Source organism: Entelurus aequoreus, linkage group LG06 (assembly GCF_033978785.1).
Source record: "Entelurus aequoreus isolate RoL-2023_Sb linkage group LG06, RoL_Eaeq_v1.1, whole genome shotgun sequence".
NCBI lineage: Eukaryota > Metazoa > Chordata > Actinopteri > Syngnathiformes > Syngnathidae > Entelurus > Entelurus aequoreus.
The window spans coordinates 59,710,336-59,726,945 of NC_084736.1; the positions used below are offsets into that span (position 1 = coordinate 59,710,336).

At 39.1% G+C, this 16,610-nt stretch overlaps 1 protein-coding gene across 5 annotated transcripts in view; it reads left to right on the top strand.

The window, feature by feature from the left end:
* Positions 1-16,610, top strand: part of ncs1b (neuronal calcium sensor 1b) — a 91,076-nt gene that overhangs the window by 42,948 nt on the left and 31,518 nt on the right. For all 5 annotated transcript variants that reach the window (XM_062051106.1, XM_062051108.1, XM_062051105.1 and 2 more), the window contains one exon: positions 9,433-9,457. In XM_062051106.1, coding sequence (XP_061907090.1) covers positions 9,433-9,457 — 25 coding nt within the window. The remainder of the gene's footprint in view (positions 1-9,432; positions 9,458-16,610) is intronic.

Consider the following 16,610-nt stretch of genomic DNA (forward strand, 5'->3'; position numbering starts at 1 on the left):
GGTTTTATCAATTAAATTTCCCCCAAAAATGCGACTTATACTCCAGTGCGACTTATATATGTTTTTTTCCTTCTTTATTATGCATTTTTGGCCGGTGCGACTTATACTCCGGAGCGACTTATACTACGATAAATACGGTAGCTAATTACTTTGTAGATGTCGGGAACGACGACGATGGTTTGCAGGTAAAAAGGTATCTAACGCTTAAACCAAAAATAAACAAAAGGCGAGAAAAATACGGTACTTTGGTGTGAATTTTGCTCTATAGTCACATTTTCAACCCCCTTTCTGATATGCCTGCAATTGGTTAGTTTTGAGAGGCTGTCTACTTAGAAGCATATGAACCACTCCATGCCATGCCCCCATACACTGTCCAGTTATGTATTTTGAAGACATTACTGCTCTTTTCTTATGTAGATAAACTCTATAGCATATCTCACTGTGTGTTATTGTGCACATGCCACCATTAGATAAAAATAATACAGTAGCCATATATATATATTTATGTTGTAAACCTAACATAGCTTGATTGACAACTTGAATTGAGCCTCCTGCATATACTAACATTACACAGACAACCGCTTTTACACAAAATAAATCGTTAGGACACTGAGAAAGTGTGACTTACAGCTTACTCTTGTGGTATTTCAACACGACCAAGTGTTAATGTCGGAATAGAGTGTGTGCCCTGAGATCGGTAGGTCGTGAGTTCAAACCCCGGCCGAGTCATACCAAAGACTATAAAAAAATGGGACCCAGTACCTCCCTGCTTGGCACTCAGCATCAAGGGTTGGAATTGGGGGGGTTAAATCACCAAAATGATTCCCGGGCGCGACCACCGCTGCTGCTCACTGCTCCCCTCACCTCTCAGGGGGGTGAACAAGGGGATGGGTCAAATGCAGGGGTTAATTTCACCACACTTAGTGTGTGTGTGACAATAATTGGTACTTTAACTCTAACTTATGCCGTTTTACAGCAGCAGTTTAGCGCCAACTTTGTACTGGTCCATGTTGACAAAACAGTCACATGTAAATGTCGTGGACAAATAAACACATAAGTATTTTTTCTTTTGTGGACATTATAGCAGGCGGGATGGCATGTCTGGGGAGGCTCCAGGCTGCAGCTTCAGCTTTAGTATGAAGCAGAGGAGAAGGAGCGGGCTGACTGAAAGCGTATACAACAAATAAAATATGTGAGGTTCAAAGTGACGGTCAAGAGACCATCTGTCGTCAAACTGTTCTAAGTGGCATTTTGCCTTTCTCGAAGAAAAATGTCCTATGCTTGTTTTAGGCTGTTTGAACCCTTCAAATCGTGAAAAAGAGTTCCTCGAGAGGTACTTCAAGAAGTGCGAAAGAGTGCAGGATTTTACAAAGCAATGATGAGAAATGCACAAGTTTGCAGTGACCACTTTGTTAAAGGTTTGTTTGATATACTCTTAACGTTTTAGTATTTCATATATATATCTTGATATTTTTATATTTTATCTATTACCTATTTATATTTTATTTTATTTTACGGAGTTCTTTAATCACATTTTGTTTTCGTAAACCACCAACTTGGCAAGTCTCAATAAAAGAAAGCAAATGTGAGCAAAACCGAAATGAGTTAATAAACTTTTGCCAAAGGCAGCAGTCATAAATAAAAGTTTCAGCACATATACAACGTTGAGATCTATAGTTATATTTTGATAAAGACCAGGAAAGCCACACCTACTTGTGAGGACGCCGTTGCGTGCAACAACAACAAAACTCATGGCCTAAACTTACCCAGCCATGCAGCTTTAATAAGCTGTGGTCACTTCTCCGTGGTGTCTCCGATTATCTTTATGAGTGGTTAACATAATGGGGAAATGAAAAACTGTGAATCAATGCTATTGAGTGATCATCATCATCATCGGCGGTCACTCGAACGAGTATGACGATCCTCCTGGTAGGGGTGTATCCCTTTATGGAGGATGCCTGTGCGTGACTTTGTTTAACGTGGGCAGACTGGTGCACAGACAGTCACCACACGATCCTTGACAGAATCGGGTCAGGGTCCAGTGGCATGGAGTCCAAGAGGACTGGGGACCCTTTTCTGCTGTAGCCTTCTTCTGCCATCGCAGCTGTTGTGGTAGTTCTTAAATGTATTGTCTTCCGCCGCTTACTCCGCCGTTGAGGTCTTCACCGTATCCCTGGCTAGGGGGCAGTCAGGTACTAGGCCTTTGCCAAGGGCCACCTGGGGTAACAGTAGTAAAGGGGTTAACCTCCTAGTGCCCCAAGACCCCATAGAGGAGCCTCCACTGCCGGATGCACTTTAACGTCATGCCCAGGACATAATGACATATTGAGTGATACTCCAAGTTTTGCAAGACGCAAAGTTAAATCATGAAATGCAACCTTACTCGAGCAAAAACGATGCATGATTTATCCGGGAGAGTCTTAATACTAATTTCCTTGACCCAGCCACACGCAAATAAATCTTAGACCTCCGCGCTTTTCCAAGCTTTTAATCTGTTTTGTTGTGTAGAATATCATCAGGAGCACCAAGTTCGACATGTCTGGGAACGAGACTGATCTTTTTTTTGAAAAAAAATAGGGATCAATTCTATTGCATAGTTACATTTTTTGCTTGTATCTACTTTTAGCTGTAAGATCTAAGCCTTTTGCGGACTCAGATTGTTTGCACACTGTTTGCCGCACAGTAGCTGTATTAGTTTCAGTTGGCCACTTCGTTCACCGGAAGTAAGAAGGTCAGAAAAAGTCACGTGACTGAATACGACCTATACCCACATAAGTGTTTCTAGCCCACTGTAACATCGAAGTGTTCCCACTGTTAAAAGCAGACTACAAAACACAACGTTCAGAGGCATCCAAAACTGCCTGCAAGCTCACGTCCAATAGGTCTGGGCTGATAATACATTTTGCTGGTTAATATATCGTCCCACAAATTGTCGATAAACAATATTATTGTCAGCATTATTTTGAGAAAAAAAAAAGCACTAATGTAATCATTATGTTATAATAATGCAAGTATTCCTATCAAACTTAGATTTTTCATTAGTTTTTTTACTATTGTAATTAGAAGGTCAATAACTTAATTATCCTAAATAACTGAACAATGAAAAATAACATTGACTCTAAAACGGTGTTATGAATAATTGCACTTCAATAAATATTAAACAACATAAAGTGCAGTTTTTTTTCCCCAGTTGTAAAACCTAGGTTTGCTAGTTTGTTTTGTTGGTGTGGTTTTTTTGTTCACTTTCCAACAAATTGGGCATACGTGTTAATGGGCTCATGTTGATCACTCATTTAAAGCTGAAATATTCCCACACAGGGACATTGGCTTTGCAATTATCGTTTTAGCTCCTAATTTTACCTCACGGTGCTTCTCACTAGCGAGTCGCGACCAGTTTATCCTGTTTGTGTAAGGTAAGGTAATTATTCCGTCCACCGAGACAAAAAATGTGGATGACGGACAAGAGGATTCACTCCATTCAATTAATTTCGCCATTGAATAAAGACACTCAGATGCTGAGAGTAATGCTCAGAGTGAACCCTCTCGTTTCCGATTTGAAAGCAAAGTTATCAAGTTTATTTTACGGGGACGGCGTGGCGAAGTTGGTAGAGTGGCCGCGCCAGCAATCGGAGGTTGCTGGTTACTGGGGTTCAATCCCCACCTTCTACCATCCTAGTCACATCCGTTGTGTCCTTGGGAAAGACACTTTACCCTTGCTCCTGATGGGTGCTGGTAACGCCTTGCATGGCAGCTCCCTCCATCAGTGTGTGAATGTGTGTGTGAATGGGTGAATGTGGAAATACTGCCAAAGCGCTTTGAGTACCTTGAAGGTAGAAAAGCGCTATACAAATATAACCCATTTATCATTTATTTATTTATTTTCATTTCTCAGTCGATTGAATGATTAAAGGCCTACTGAAATGAATTGTTTTAATTTAAACGGGGATAGCAGATCCATTCTATGTGTCATACTTGATCATTTCGCGATATTGCCATATTTTTGCTGAAAGGATTTAGTATAGAACAACGACGATAAAGTTCGCAACTTTTGGTCGCTGATAAAAAAAAGCCTTGCGTATACCGGAAGTAGCGTGACGTCACAGGAGGAAGGATTCCTCACAATTCCCAGTTGTTTACAATGGAGCGAGAGAGATTCGGACCGAGAAAGCGACGATTACCCCATTAATTTGAGCGAAGATGAAAGATTTGTGGATGAGGAACATTAGAGTGAAGGTCTAGAGAGGCAGTGCAGGGTGTATCTTTTTTCGCTCTGACCGTAACTTAGGTACAAGGGCTCATTGGATTCCACACTTTCTCCTTTTTCTATTGTGGATCACGGATTTGTATTTTAAACCACCTCGGATACTATATCCTCTTGAAAATGAGAGTCGAGAACGTGAAATGGACATTCACAGTGACTTTTATCTCCACGACAATACATCGTTGACGCACTTTAGCTACGGAGCTAACGTGATAGCATCGGGCTCAAATGCAGATAGAAACAAAATTTTAAAAAACCCTGACTGGAAGGATAGACAGAAGATCAACAATACTATTAAACCATGAACATGTAAATACACGGTTAATAATTTCCAGCTTGGCGAAGCTTAACAATTGAAGCTAACTACGGAGCGGCGGCGGGCGTTGTAGCTTTCGACGACACCCCGGCCACCATCAGAGTCGGCAAGAAACATATATTTCCCCAAAGTTACGTACGTGACATGCACATAGCGACACGCACTTACGGGCAAGCGATCAAATGTTTGGAAGCCAAAGCTGTACTCACGGTAGTGCGTCTGCTATCCAGCTCAAACACAACACAACCTCCTGATTGTGTTGCTGTAGTGCGCCGCTAATACACCGATCGCACCTACAACTTTCTTATTTGCAGTCTCCATTGTCCATTAAACAAATTGCAAAAGATTCACCAACACAGATGTCCAGAATACTGTGGAATTGTTCGATGAAAACAGAGCAGTTTGTATGGTGACACATTGGGTACGAATACTTCCGTTGCCGTCGTGACGTCACGCGCATACGTCATCATACATAGACGTTTCCAACCGGAAGTTTAGCGGGAAATTTAAAATTGCACTTTATAAGTTAACCCGGCCGTATTGGCATGTGTTGCAATGTTAAGATTTCATCATTGATATATAAACTATCAGACTGCGTGGTCGGTAGTAGTGGGTTTCAGTAGGCCTTTAATCTTCAAATACATGATCCTTATGATTTAACACTTTGTCATTGTTTAACACGAGTATCCAACATTGTAATAACATGTATACATTGGAAAACCGGAAAATCATCATCGGTCCGATGGAAAGTGCCCAGATTAGGCCAGAATGACTTCCCGGCAGGTTTTCAGCCCCGCATCACACTGAACCACCAGCGGTCATATTTAAATGTCTCCAGGGTGTAGGCTTGGCCCATCTAATAGCGTGACGATTCTTCTGCATTGTCAAAGGCATAAAGAGTCTCACAGTGACAGAGTGCAAACGGGAAGGGTTCTAGCGGACCCTCCAGGGTCGACCGGCCGAACGGGCGCTGCGCTTGACTGCATGGACGGATCGCATTATTGCCCGTTGCCTCTGACTGAGTTATATAAGTATTTTTTTTTTTTTACAATAAGCCATGGTAAACTCCCGCTCCACTTCTGACTGCATTGACTTTAGAGGCCAATTTAATGGTAGATTTGCTTGGCTGACAGTCATGAGATTGACTGTGACATTCAATGCCAGGGGCACGTGAATGCTCTCTAGGTAAAAATGTACAAATTAAAGCTATCTGCCTTGATAGCCTCTGTACAAGCAGAAATCACCAAAGGTACAATTTTATGCTTTTATATGGTTTTGATTATATGCCATTTTTGCAGCATAAGCATATATATTTATATGCTATATATATATATATATATATATATATATATATATATATATATATATATATATATATATATATATATATATATATATATATATATATATATATATATATATATATATATATATATATATATATATATATATAAGATTCGCAGCCCTAATATATATATACATATATTAGGGCTGCGAATCTTTGGGTGTCCCACGATTCGATTCAATTTCGATTCTTGGGGTCACGATTCGATTCAAAATCGATTTTTTTCGATTCAACGCGATTCTCGATTAAAAAACTATATTTTCCCGATTCAAAAGGATTCTCTATTCATTCAATACATAGATTTCAGCAGGATCCACCCCAGTCTGCTGACATGCAAGCAGGGTAGTAGATTTTTGTAAAAAGCTTTTATAATTGTAAAGGACAATGTTTTATCAACTGATTGCAATAATGTAAATTTGTTTTAACTATTAAATGAACCAAAAATATGACTTATTTTATCTTTGTGAGAATATTGGACACAGTGTGTTGTCAAGCTTATGAGATGTGACGCAAGTGTAAGCCACTGTGACACTATTGTTCTTTTTTTTTTTTATAAATGTCTAATGATAATGTCAGTGAGGGATTTTTAATCACTGCTATGTTGAAATTGTAACTAATATTGATACTGTCGTTGATAATATTCATTTTTGTTTCACTACTTTTGGTTTGTTCTGTGTCGTGTTTGTGTCTCCTCTCAATTGCTCTGTTTATTGCAGTTCTGAGTGTTGCTGGGTCGGGTTTGGTTTTGGAATTGGATTGCATTGTTATGGTATTGCTGTGTATTGTTTTGTTGGATTGATTAATAAAAAAAAATCAAAAAAAAATAAAAAAAATCGATTTTTAAAAAATGAGAATCGATTCTGAATCGCACAAAGTGAGAATCGTGATTCGAATACATTTTTTCCCACACCCCTAATATATATATATATATATATATATATATATATATATATATATATATATATATATATATATATATATATACTTATATATATATATATATATATATATATATATATATATATATATATATATATATATATATATATATATATATATACATATATATATATATATATATATATATATATATATATATATATATATATATATACTGTGTATATATATATATATATATATATATATATATATATATATATATATATATATATACACACATACGGGGCGGCATGGCGTAGTCGGTAGAGCGGCTGTGTCAGAAACCTGACGGTTGCATGTTCGCTCCCTGCCTCTTGACATCCATATCGCTGCCGTTGTGTCCTTGGGCAGGACACTTCACCCTTGCCCCCGGTGCCGCTCACACTGGTGAATGATGGGTGGTGGTCGGAGGGGCCGTAGGCGCAAACTCAGTCTACCCCAAGGAAGCTGTGGCTACGAATGTAGCTTACCACCACCAGGTGTGAATGAATGATGGGTTCTCACTTCTCTGTGGAGCGCTTTGAGTGTCTAGAAAAGCGCTATATAAATCTAATCCAATATTATTATTATTATTATGTCATGGCTGTCTTGAGTGTCCAATAATTTCTACAACTCTTATTTTTTTGTGATAGAGTAATTGGCGCACATACTTGTTGGTCACAAAAAACATTCATGAAGTTTGGTTCTTTTATGAATTTATTATGGGTCTACTGAAAATGTGACCAAATCTGCTGGGTCAAAAGTATACATACAGCAATGTTAATATTTGGTTACATGTCCCTTGGCAAGTTTCACTGCAAAAAAGCGCTTTTGGTAGCCATCCACAAGCTTCTGGCAAGCTTCTGCTTGAAATGTTGATCACTCCTCTTGACGAAATTGTTGCAGTTCAGCTAAATTTGTTGGTTTTCTGACATGGACTTGTTTCTTCAGCATTGTCCACACGATTAAGTCAGGACTTTGGGAAGGCCATTCTAAAACCTTAATTCTAGCCTGATTTAGCCATTCCTTTACCACTTTTGACGTGTGTTTGGGGTCAGTCCTGTTGGAACACCCAAATGCACCCAAGACCCAACCTCCGGGCTGATGATTTTAGGTTGCCCTGAAGAATTTGAATGGACATTTTGAAAATTCTGCAATGGCCAAAATTCTCAAAAATGTGTCCCATTTTTTACCCGATATGGACCGTTTAACCATACACACACACTACTCACCCTCGATATCTAAGGCAAAACATGTTTTCCCTTTCCCCAAATTCCCGGTTTTCCTGGAATTTTCCGAACTTTCTCCCCATTAACAATGAATGGGCAATATGCAAACTTCTGCATATCCTACATTTCTCATCTGATTTGCCAATGCACGTTAACTGGGGCGGTATAGCTCGGTTGGTAGAGTGGCCATGCCAGCAACTTGAGGGTTGCAGGTTCGATCCCCACTTCCACCATCCTAGTCACTGCCGTTGTGTCTTTGGGCAAGACACTTTACCCACCTGCTCCCAATGCCATCCACACTGGTTTAAATGTAACTTAGATATTGGGTTTCACTATGTATGAGTCAATATATAATAGATAAAAAGGGCTATATAAATATAATTGACTTCACTTCACTAGCTGTGAACATACTTGTGAGGACATTAGCATGCTTGCGTTTTATGCTAGTTTATTTTTGCTAATTTTGTATGTTTAAACCTGAAAATCATGATTTGTTATACTCTCTGCTGTCATGCAAGTATGCTAACAGTTCACATGTGTTAGCATGTTAACATAATTGTGAGAACGTTAGCATGCTAACATTTTATGCTAGCTTTTTTATGCAAATGTTGTATGTTTAAACCTAAAAATCATGGTTTGTTATACTCGGAATTGTCGTGCAAGTAATTGCATACTTGTGAGAACGTTAGCATGCTAACATTTTATGCTAGCTTTTTCTTTGCTAATTTTGTATGTTTAAACCTAAAAATCATGTTTTTGATAATCAAAGAGCTGTCCAGTACATTAACTGTCAGCATTTTTATGAGAACGTTAGCCTGTTAACATTTTTTGCTTGCTTTTTAGCTCATTATTTATATTGAGACCAAAAAACATGAATGTTTATACTTGGTGCCATCTTTGAAGTATGCTAATGTCTCTTATATTAGCATGCTAACATTTTTTGCTAGATTATTATTTTTTAAGCTAATTTTGTATGTTTACACCTAAAAATCATGGTATGTGATACTCAGTTTTAGGTCAGGTTTAGCTCTTCAACATTTCAAACATTTTCAATATTCAAACTATTCTGTCATTCTACATCCCATCAGCATTTCAGTTCAGCATCGGGGCTTTCACACGCAATTCCTACAGGAATTGCACATTGTAGTTATATTTTCTTCATTCCCTCTAACACTGTACAATCTCTTAATCATCTGTTCAAGGTAGACTGCTTGCTATTTTTACTGAAGTGCATCTCGCTGCATGTTTTGTGTCCAGAACAACTAAGCAAATGATGCTATGAATTTGTTCCTCTGAGCTAGAAAACTCCTTTTTAAAGAACTTTTGGCTGCAAGCTAACTGCCACTTTGTATTTCTCTTGCAGTTACAGAGAAAGAAGTGCAACAGTGGTAAGTCTGGGCTTTCATTCCTCATTATGAGATCCACTTGCATACATTTTAGCCAGAATTTGGTCTCTAAACCAAAGTTTGCTTATTTGTATATAACCCTTTTAAGGGTGTGCCCCGCCTTCTGCCCGAGCGTAGCTGGAATAGGCTCCAGCACCCCTGCGTCCCCGAGTGGGACAAGCGGTTGAAAATGGATGGATGGATGGGCTTCAGTTCTTAAAAATAGATTGACTTTGATGCCTGTCTGAGACAGACTTTTAGGCCTGATAACACGGATGTGTTCCTGAAATACCTTTTTGCACTATTTGGATAAGAAAAATCTTACATGGGAAGAATGGTGGGGGCTATAAGGAAATTTGACTTTCAAATACTTAATGACTACACTATCTACACTGTCAAAAATGACCATGAAAACTATGGCAAGCATTTGTTAAATAGCAACAGTAAAACACCGTACAATCAAAAATAGTTTATCACAGTAGTAAATGCAGTGAATTCCTGCAAACAAAGAAACAGTAGATAACCTAAATTACTATGGTTCTTATACGTAGAAAACACGTGTCTTTAATGTGAGAATAATGAAAAATTGTACAATGCATTTGCAAATACTCTAATGTCACAAGCATGCACATATAAAAATATAACATTCGATCTTAATTCTGTACACTGCTGCTGGAATTTTAATTTTCCTGAGGGAACTCTCCTTAAGGAATCAATAAAGTACTATCTATCTATCTATCTATCTATCTATCTATCTATCTATCTATCTATCTATCTATCTATCTATCTATCTATCTATCTATCTATCTATCTATCTATCTATCTATCTATCTATCTATCTATCTATCTATCTATCTATCTATCTATCTATCTATCTATCTATCTATCTATCTATCTATCTATCTATATTCTAAAATGTATGGCGTTTGTCTGTCTAAATATTCTGGAGATTGTTAATTTAAATGTACAGCATAAATTAATTGTTTTAGGGGTTTGTGTTAAAGCATTAGCCTAGTTAACTTTTGGCTTCCAACATGTTTTCTTGTATTTTTAAATGTAGCAAGTCGTTTCAGACATTGAGGGGTTACGTCTATGTGCTTCATTGTGAACTGCATCGAAATGAACCACCCTGTGTGTTTAAGTGTACTGGAACTGTCTCGGAAACACTGGCATTTTGCAGATACTAGATACCATGAATTGATTTACGTGGACCCCGACTTAAACAAGTTGAAAGACTTATTCGGGTGTTACCATTTAGTGGTCAATTGTACGGAATATGTACTGAACTGTGCAATCTACTAATAAACGTTTCAATCAATCAATCAAAGATACGGTGGCGCAGTGGTTAGCGCTAGTACCTTGTTGTGAGAAGGTCCTGGATTCGATTCTATCTAGGGATCTTTTTGTGTGGATTTGCTCGTTCTACCCATGACTGCGTGAGTTCTCTCCAGGTACTTTGGCTTCCTCCCACCTGGGGATAGGCTTATTGGCAACACTAAAATTGGCCACAATTTGTTTTACGGTAAATTCCGGGCAACCACAGCTGCCAGTATTTTACTGTAAATTCTATAGGTTTTTTCGTAAAAAGGTTAACACTTTATTAGGGATGATGTTTGATAAGAAATTATCGAGTTCGAGCCCATTATCGAATCCTCTTATCGAACCGATTCCTTATCGATTCTCTTATCAAATCCAGATAGGTTGTTGTATATGGAAAAAAACACAATATTTGGTTTACCAAAAGCTCACTTTTATTTTATAAGAAAAAAATTAAATAAAATAAATAAATACATATTGACTGTTGTTACCCAAAGTATATTAAGTGGGATTTTTCAGAAAAACAAATATATACAGTAACACAAAAACAACCTGTCTCTGTGATCACTATCGGTGTATAAATAATACTATAGTGTTAAATAAAATCAGTCCCTTGGGCACAAAACTGAAAATAATACAGCTCTCCAAAAAAGTGCACTTCTGCTGCTATTGGAACATACTAGCTACACACACTATAACACTAAGAACACCACTTACCACCCCTTACATGAGAGCAATGCCTGGCAATAATTGCATATTGCCTGTTCTGCCCTCACTATACGTGCTGAGGTTATACAGCTTGGCAGACAGCTAACAAACAATCCAAAGCAGATTAATCCATTTAGGCTCTTTATTGTTGTTGATCTTGCTTTGTCTTTTCCTATCTTTACTTTTGTCTTGCACTGGACTGTTTTTTTTTTTTTTTTAAACTGAAATACACACAATGACAAATGCATAAGCTATGTGATTCAATTAACATACTGAAATGTAATATACAATATTTAAATAATAGCTTCACACAAATATACAGTACTATCATCAAACAAATACTTCTGAGTGTTGAAACTATTTCGATGGTGAAAATACACGACTGGCAGCCATTGTAAGTCCTCAAAACAGCCATTGAAACAGTGCACAAAAATCATTTTTCAATAAACATCTTAGTATCAAATTTAACCATTTTCCACCTTAATATTGAGTTACATAAACAAGTTAAAGAGTTTACTTACAGACTTATCTTTTCCAAGGCTTGTAAGAACTAACACAACTTGTCTACTTCTCAATTGTCTCAACCCGGAAGTGCTCAAACTAATGACGCGTAGTATTTTCTTATCGCCACAAGGTGTCAGTAAGAGTCTACAATCAAATGGGCGTAACATTGCAGGTCCCACAGGGCATTTCCTTTACGTGGGAAGGGATTCGTTCCCAGGGATTCGAATAAAGAACCAACTATTTTTCTTTACTATAGTGGCCTCTATAACGGGAACCGGTTCTCAAAAAGGGATTTGAGTCCATGGAATCGGTTCTTTTCTTATCGAACAACCGGGAGAACCGATTTCGAACATCATCCCTACACTTTTATCAGTTCTTTCATAGTAATTTACTGTAAGCAAAAATTGTTATCAACTGTAAAATAACAGATTCGACATCAACATACCGTAATGTGCTATACCCCGTGACTGTATTTTAATCAGTGAAGTCCGACAACCACAGCTGATGGTATTTTACCGTTAATTGTGCGGATTTTTTTAAAAATTTTTTTTACAGAGTAGACTCTTCTGAGAGCTGTTCCTTCCTATTTGTTCTCTATTTATTAAAACATGTTGATTTGCTCGGTCAGAGCCCACAATATGATGTAGCATGTACAGTACCTACAGTACATAGATCAAAATGACATATTTATTTGCGAGAGAAACCCAAGGCCAGGAGAAGTCACACAACAGTGGTGAGAGTGATGATTACTGTTGAAGTGTGAATTTCTGAATGTGATTGCAAAGGCATGATCTGACAGCCGCAGGCATTCGGGTAGCAAGCTCTGCACCTTCATTACGGAGACGATTCAAGCATGAGTGCAGTCATCTCTTTTGTTTGCTGAATGCTGATGCTTCTAGGGTATTGTTTGGGGGGGAAATGAAAAAACAAAGAATAGCACATCTAATAAAAGAGAGCACCATAATAAAACAAGCATCCTTTCTTGTTCACACTTCAGTTCTCGTGCTTTGGTTTTAAATTTCACAATCAAATTACTCATGCTTGAAGTAATGCTCGTCATTGTTAATGAGTACGGTTAGAGATGGCCTCCAAGGTGTCTTGTCGGAATTCCACCCTTCAGTCCCCCAACCTCAGACTATACTGTATTTTATGGAGCCAGCCAGCCCACCATCACTCTCCCTGTTTTTCATGAAAAAGTATGCATGAGTCGTCACTTGGAAATTAACTGCAATCTACATGACTGAGTCTAAGGAGTGGGAGAGAATTTTACCAGGGGAAATGCCAGATGGCGTGTAATTAGCGTACTGACACAAGAATTAGCAAGGTTAGCAGAATGCATGTGTTGCACATTAAAATCTAATGTGCTTTATAATTCTTCCCAAAAGAGATATAATTGTTTGCCTGAAACTCACTAGAAATCAATGCTGTAATATCAATTTTGAACTAATGTTGAAACCAACCATGAAAATAATCCTACACAATTCCAAAGCAAGCACTCCAAGCCGATAACTGAGGGCTTGTGTCAGTAATAAATACTTTATCTCTCTTTATTGTATTCTTATGGACAATTATGATTCTGCTCCGCCCCTACACTGTGCAACACGACTACAAGCACAGACTGTGTGTGTGTGTGTGTCACCAAGTCAGATTTCTCGTACATACTCATGTTCTTGACACATGAAGGTGATTCTGAATAAGGCTGTGACGATTGGCTGAGACTAACGTGCTGTGTGTCGTCTGGTGACTCCAGACATGCTGGCATAAGTGGAATGAATGTTAGTAAATTAACTTAGCAATGTGAATTATTTTGGCTGAAAAAAAGAATGCATTGGTGTTACTGTGCAAGTTAAAGGCCTACTGAAATTTTTTTTTTATTATTCAAACGGGGATAGCAGATCCATTCTATGTGTCATACTTGATCATTTCGCGATATTGCCATATTTTTGCTGAAAGGATTTAGTATAGAACAATGACGATAAAGTTCGCAACTTTTGGTCTCTGATAAAAAAAAGCATCGCCCCTACCGGAAGTAGCGTGACGACACCGGAGGAAGGACTGCTCATATTTTCCTATTGTTTACACCAGCAGCGAGAGAGATTCGGACCGAGAAAGCGACGATTACCCCATTAATTTGAGCGAGGATGAAAGATTCGTGGATGAGGTACGTGAAAGTGAAGGACTAGCGTGCAGTGCAGAACGTATCTTTTTTCGCTCTGACCGTAACTTAGGTACAAGGGTTCATTGGATTCCACACTCTCTCCTTTTTCTAATGTGGATCACGGATTTGTATTTTAAACCACCTCGGATACTATATCCTCTTGAAAATGAGAGTCGAGAACGCGAAATGGACATTCACAGTGACTTTTATCTCCACGACAATACATCGATGAAGCTCTTTAGCTACTGAGTTAACGTGATAGCATCGGGCTTTACTGCATATAGAAACAAAACACATAAGTCCCTGACTGGAAGGATAGACAGAAGATCAACAATACTACCAAACTCTGGACATGTAAATAAACGGTTAATGCTTTCCAGCATGGCGAAGCTTAATAATGCTGTTGCTAACGACGCCATTGAAGCTAACTTAGCTACGGAACCTCGACAGAGCTATGCTAAAAACATTAGCTCTGCACCTACGCCAGCTCTCATCTGCTCATCACGACCTGTGCTCACCTGCGTTCCAGCGATCGACGGTACGACGAAGGACTTCACCCGATCACCGATGCGGTTGGCGGCCCGGAGACGGAGGAAGTCAAGGTGAGGTCGTTCGGCTAGCGCGTTTGCTATCCTCAAAGTGCTCCTGGTTGTGTTGCTGTAGTCCGCCGCTAATACACCGATCGCACCTACAGCTTTCTTCTTTGCAGTCTCCATTGTTCATTGTTCATTTTTTTCCAAGATGGCGGCGCTTCATGGCGGCAGCTTCTTGCGAGCGCTCCTGGAAGTGTAGACCGATTTGGCAAAAATACCCCTCAATTCAGTCAATTTCATGGCTGGCTCACAGCGTGTTCACTCCGTGATCACTTACGACCGACTTACGATTCTGGATGTGGAAAGATCGGGCCATTTTGGGCTGAAAGATGCGTGTACGGTGGACCTACTCGCTAGCTTGGGAATTCTTCGCGAGCTACATCCAGCAGTGGCCTTTGAAGCAGCGGCGTCCACTACCAGCGGAGACCGTCAACGAAAGAGACGTAAGCGGTGCGCTCGGAAGCAGAAGCGGGGGTGTTGGGCGGGGCTAACAACAAAGCTAAAGGCGTTGTTGTTAGCGGGGCTAACGAAAAAGCTAAATGCTAATCCACAAAGAAGCGCTAATAAGGAGTCTGTTAAGCTAGAACTAGCCAGCGCCAGGCTGGATAATCCCTGCACAAATAGCAATTCTCTTAGAATAATATACAACTCACATAATGTTTTTTCGGCGTCAGAGGTGGACATGCATTTTACTGAGGTGGCAAACAATCTAAAAATTCCTGTCATATCAATTCCTAGGTATGGTCGAAATTATTTAAAGTGCACTACGCATAATAAACGTAACATTATTAATATTGCTACTACGGATACTTTCAACAAAAACTCCTCAAAACAGCCCACTACCTATAATATGGGCTTTTTAAACATAAGGTCATTGTCTTCCAAAACGTTATTAGTTAATGAAGTCATTAGAGACAACAATCTTGATGTCGCTGGTCTAGCCGAGACCTGGCTCAAACCAGACGAATTTTTTGCGCTGGGTGAGGCGTGTCCTCCTGGCTATACGGGAACGCATATTGCCCGTCCCATTAAAAGGGGTGGGGGTATTGCACTAATATACAACAAAAACTTTAGCCTTACCTCGGACCTAAATAATAAATATAACTCGTTTGAGGTGCTTACTGTGAGGTTCGTCACACCGCTGCCTCTACACCTGGCTGTCATCTACCGCCCCCCAGGGCCCTATTCGGACTTTATCAATGAATTTTCAGAGTTCGTTGCTGATCTAGTGACGCACGCCGACAATATAATCATAATGGGAGACTTTGACATCCATATGAATACCCCATCGGACCCTCCATGCGTGGCGCTCCAGACTATAATTGATAGCTGTGGTCTTACACAAATAATAAATGAACCCACGCATCGCAACGGTAATACGATAGATCTAGTGCTCATCAGGGGTGTCACCACCTCCAAAGTTACGATACTCCCGTACACTAAAGTAATGTCCGATCATTACCTTATAAAATTCGAAGTTCTGACTCATTGTCAACAAACTAATAATAATAATAATAACTACTATAGCAGCCGCAACATTAATGCTGCCACAACGACGACTCTTACTGACCTACTGCCTTCGGTAATGGCACCATTCCCAAATTATGTGGGCTCTATTGATAACCTCACTAACAACTTTAACGACGCCCTGCGCGACACCATTGATAGTGTAGCACCGCTAAAGCTAAAAAGGGCCCCTAAAAGGCGTACCCCATGGTTTACAGAAGAAACTAAAGCTCAGAAATTATCAGGTAGAAAGCTGGAACGCAAATGGCGTGCGACTAAACTTGAGGTTTTCCATCAAGCATGGAGTGATAGTTTAATAACTTATAAACGCATGCTTACCTCAACTAAAGCTAAATATTACTCAAATCTC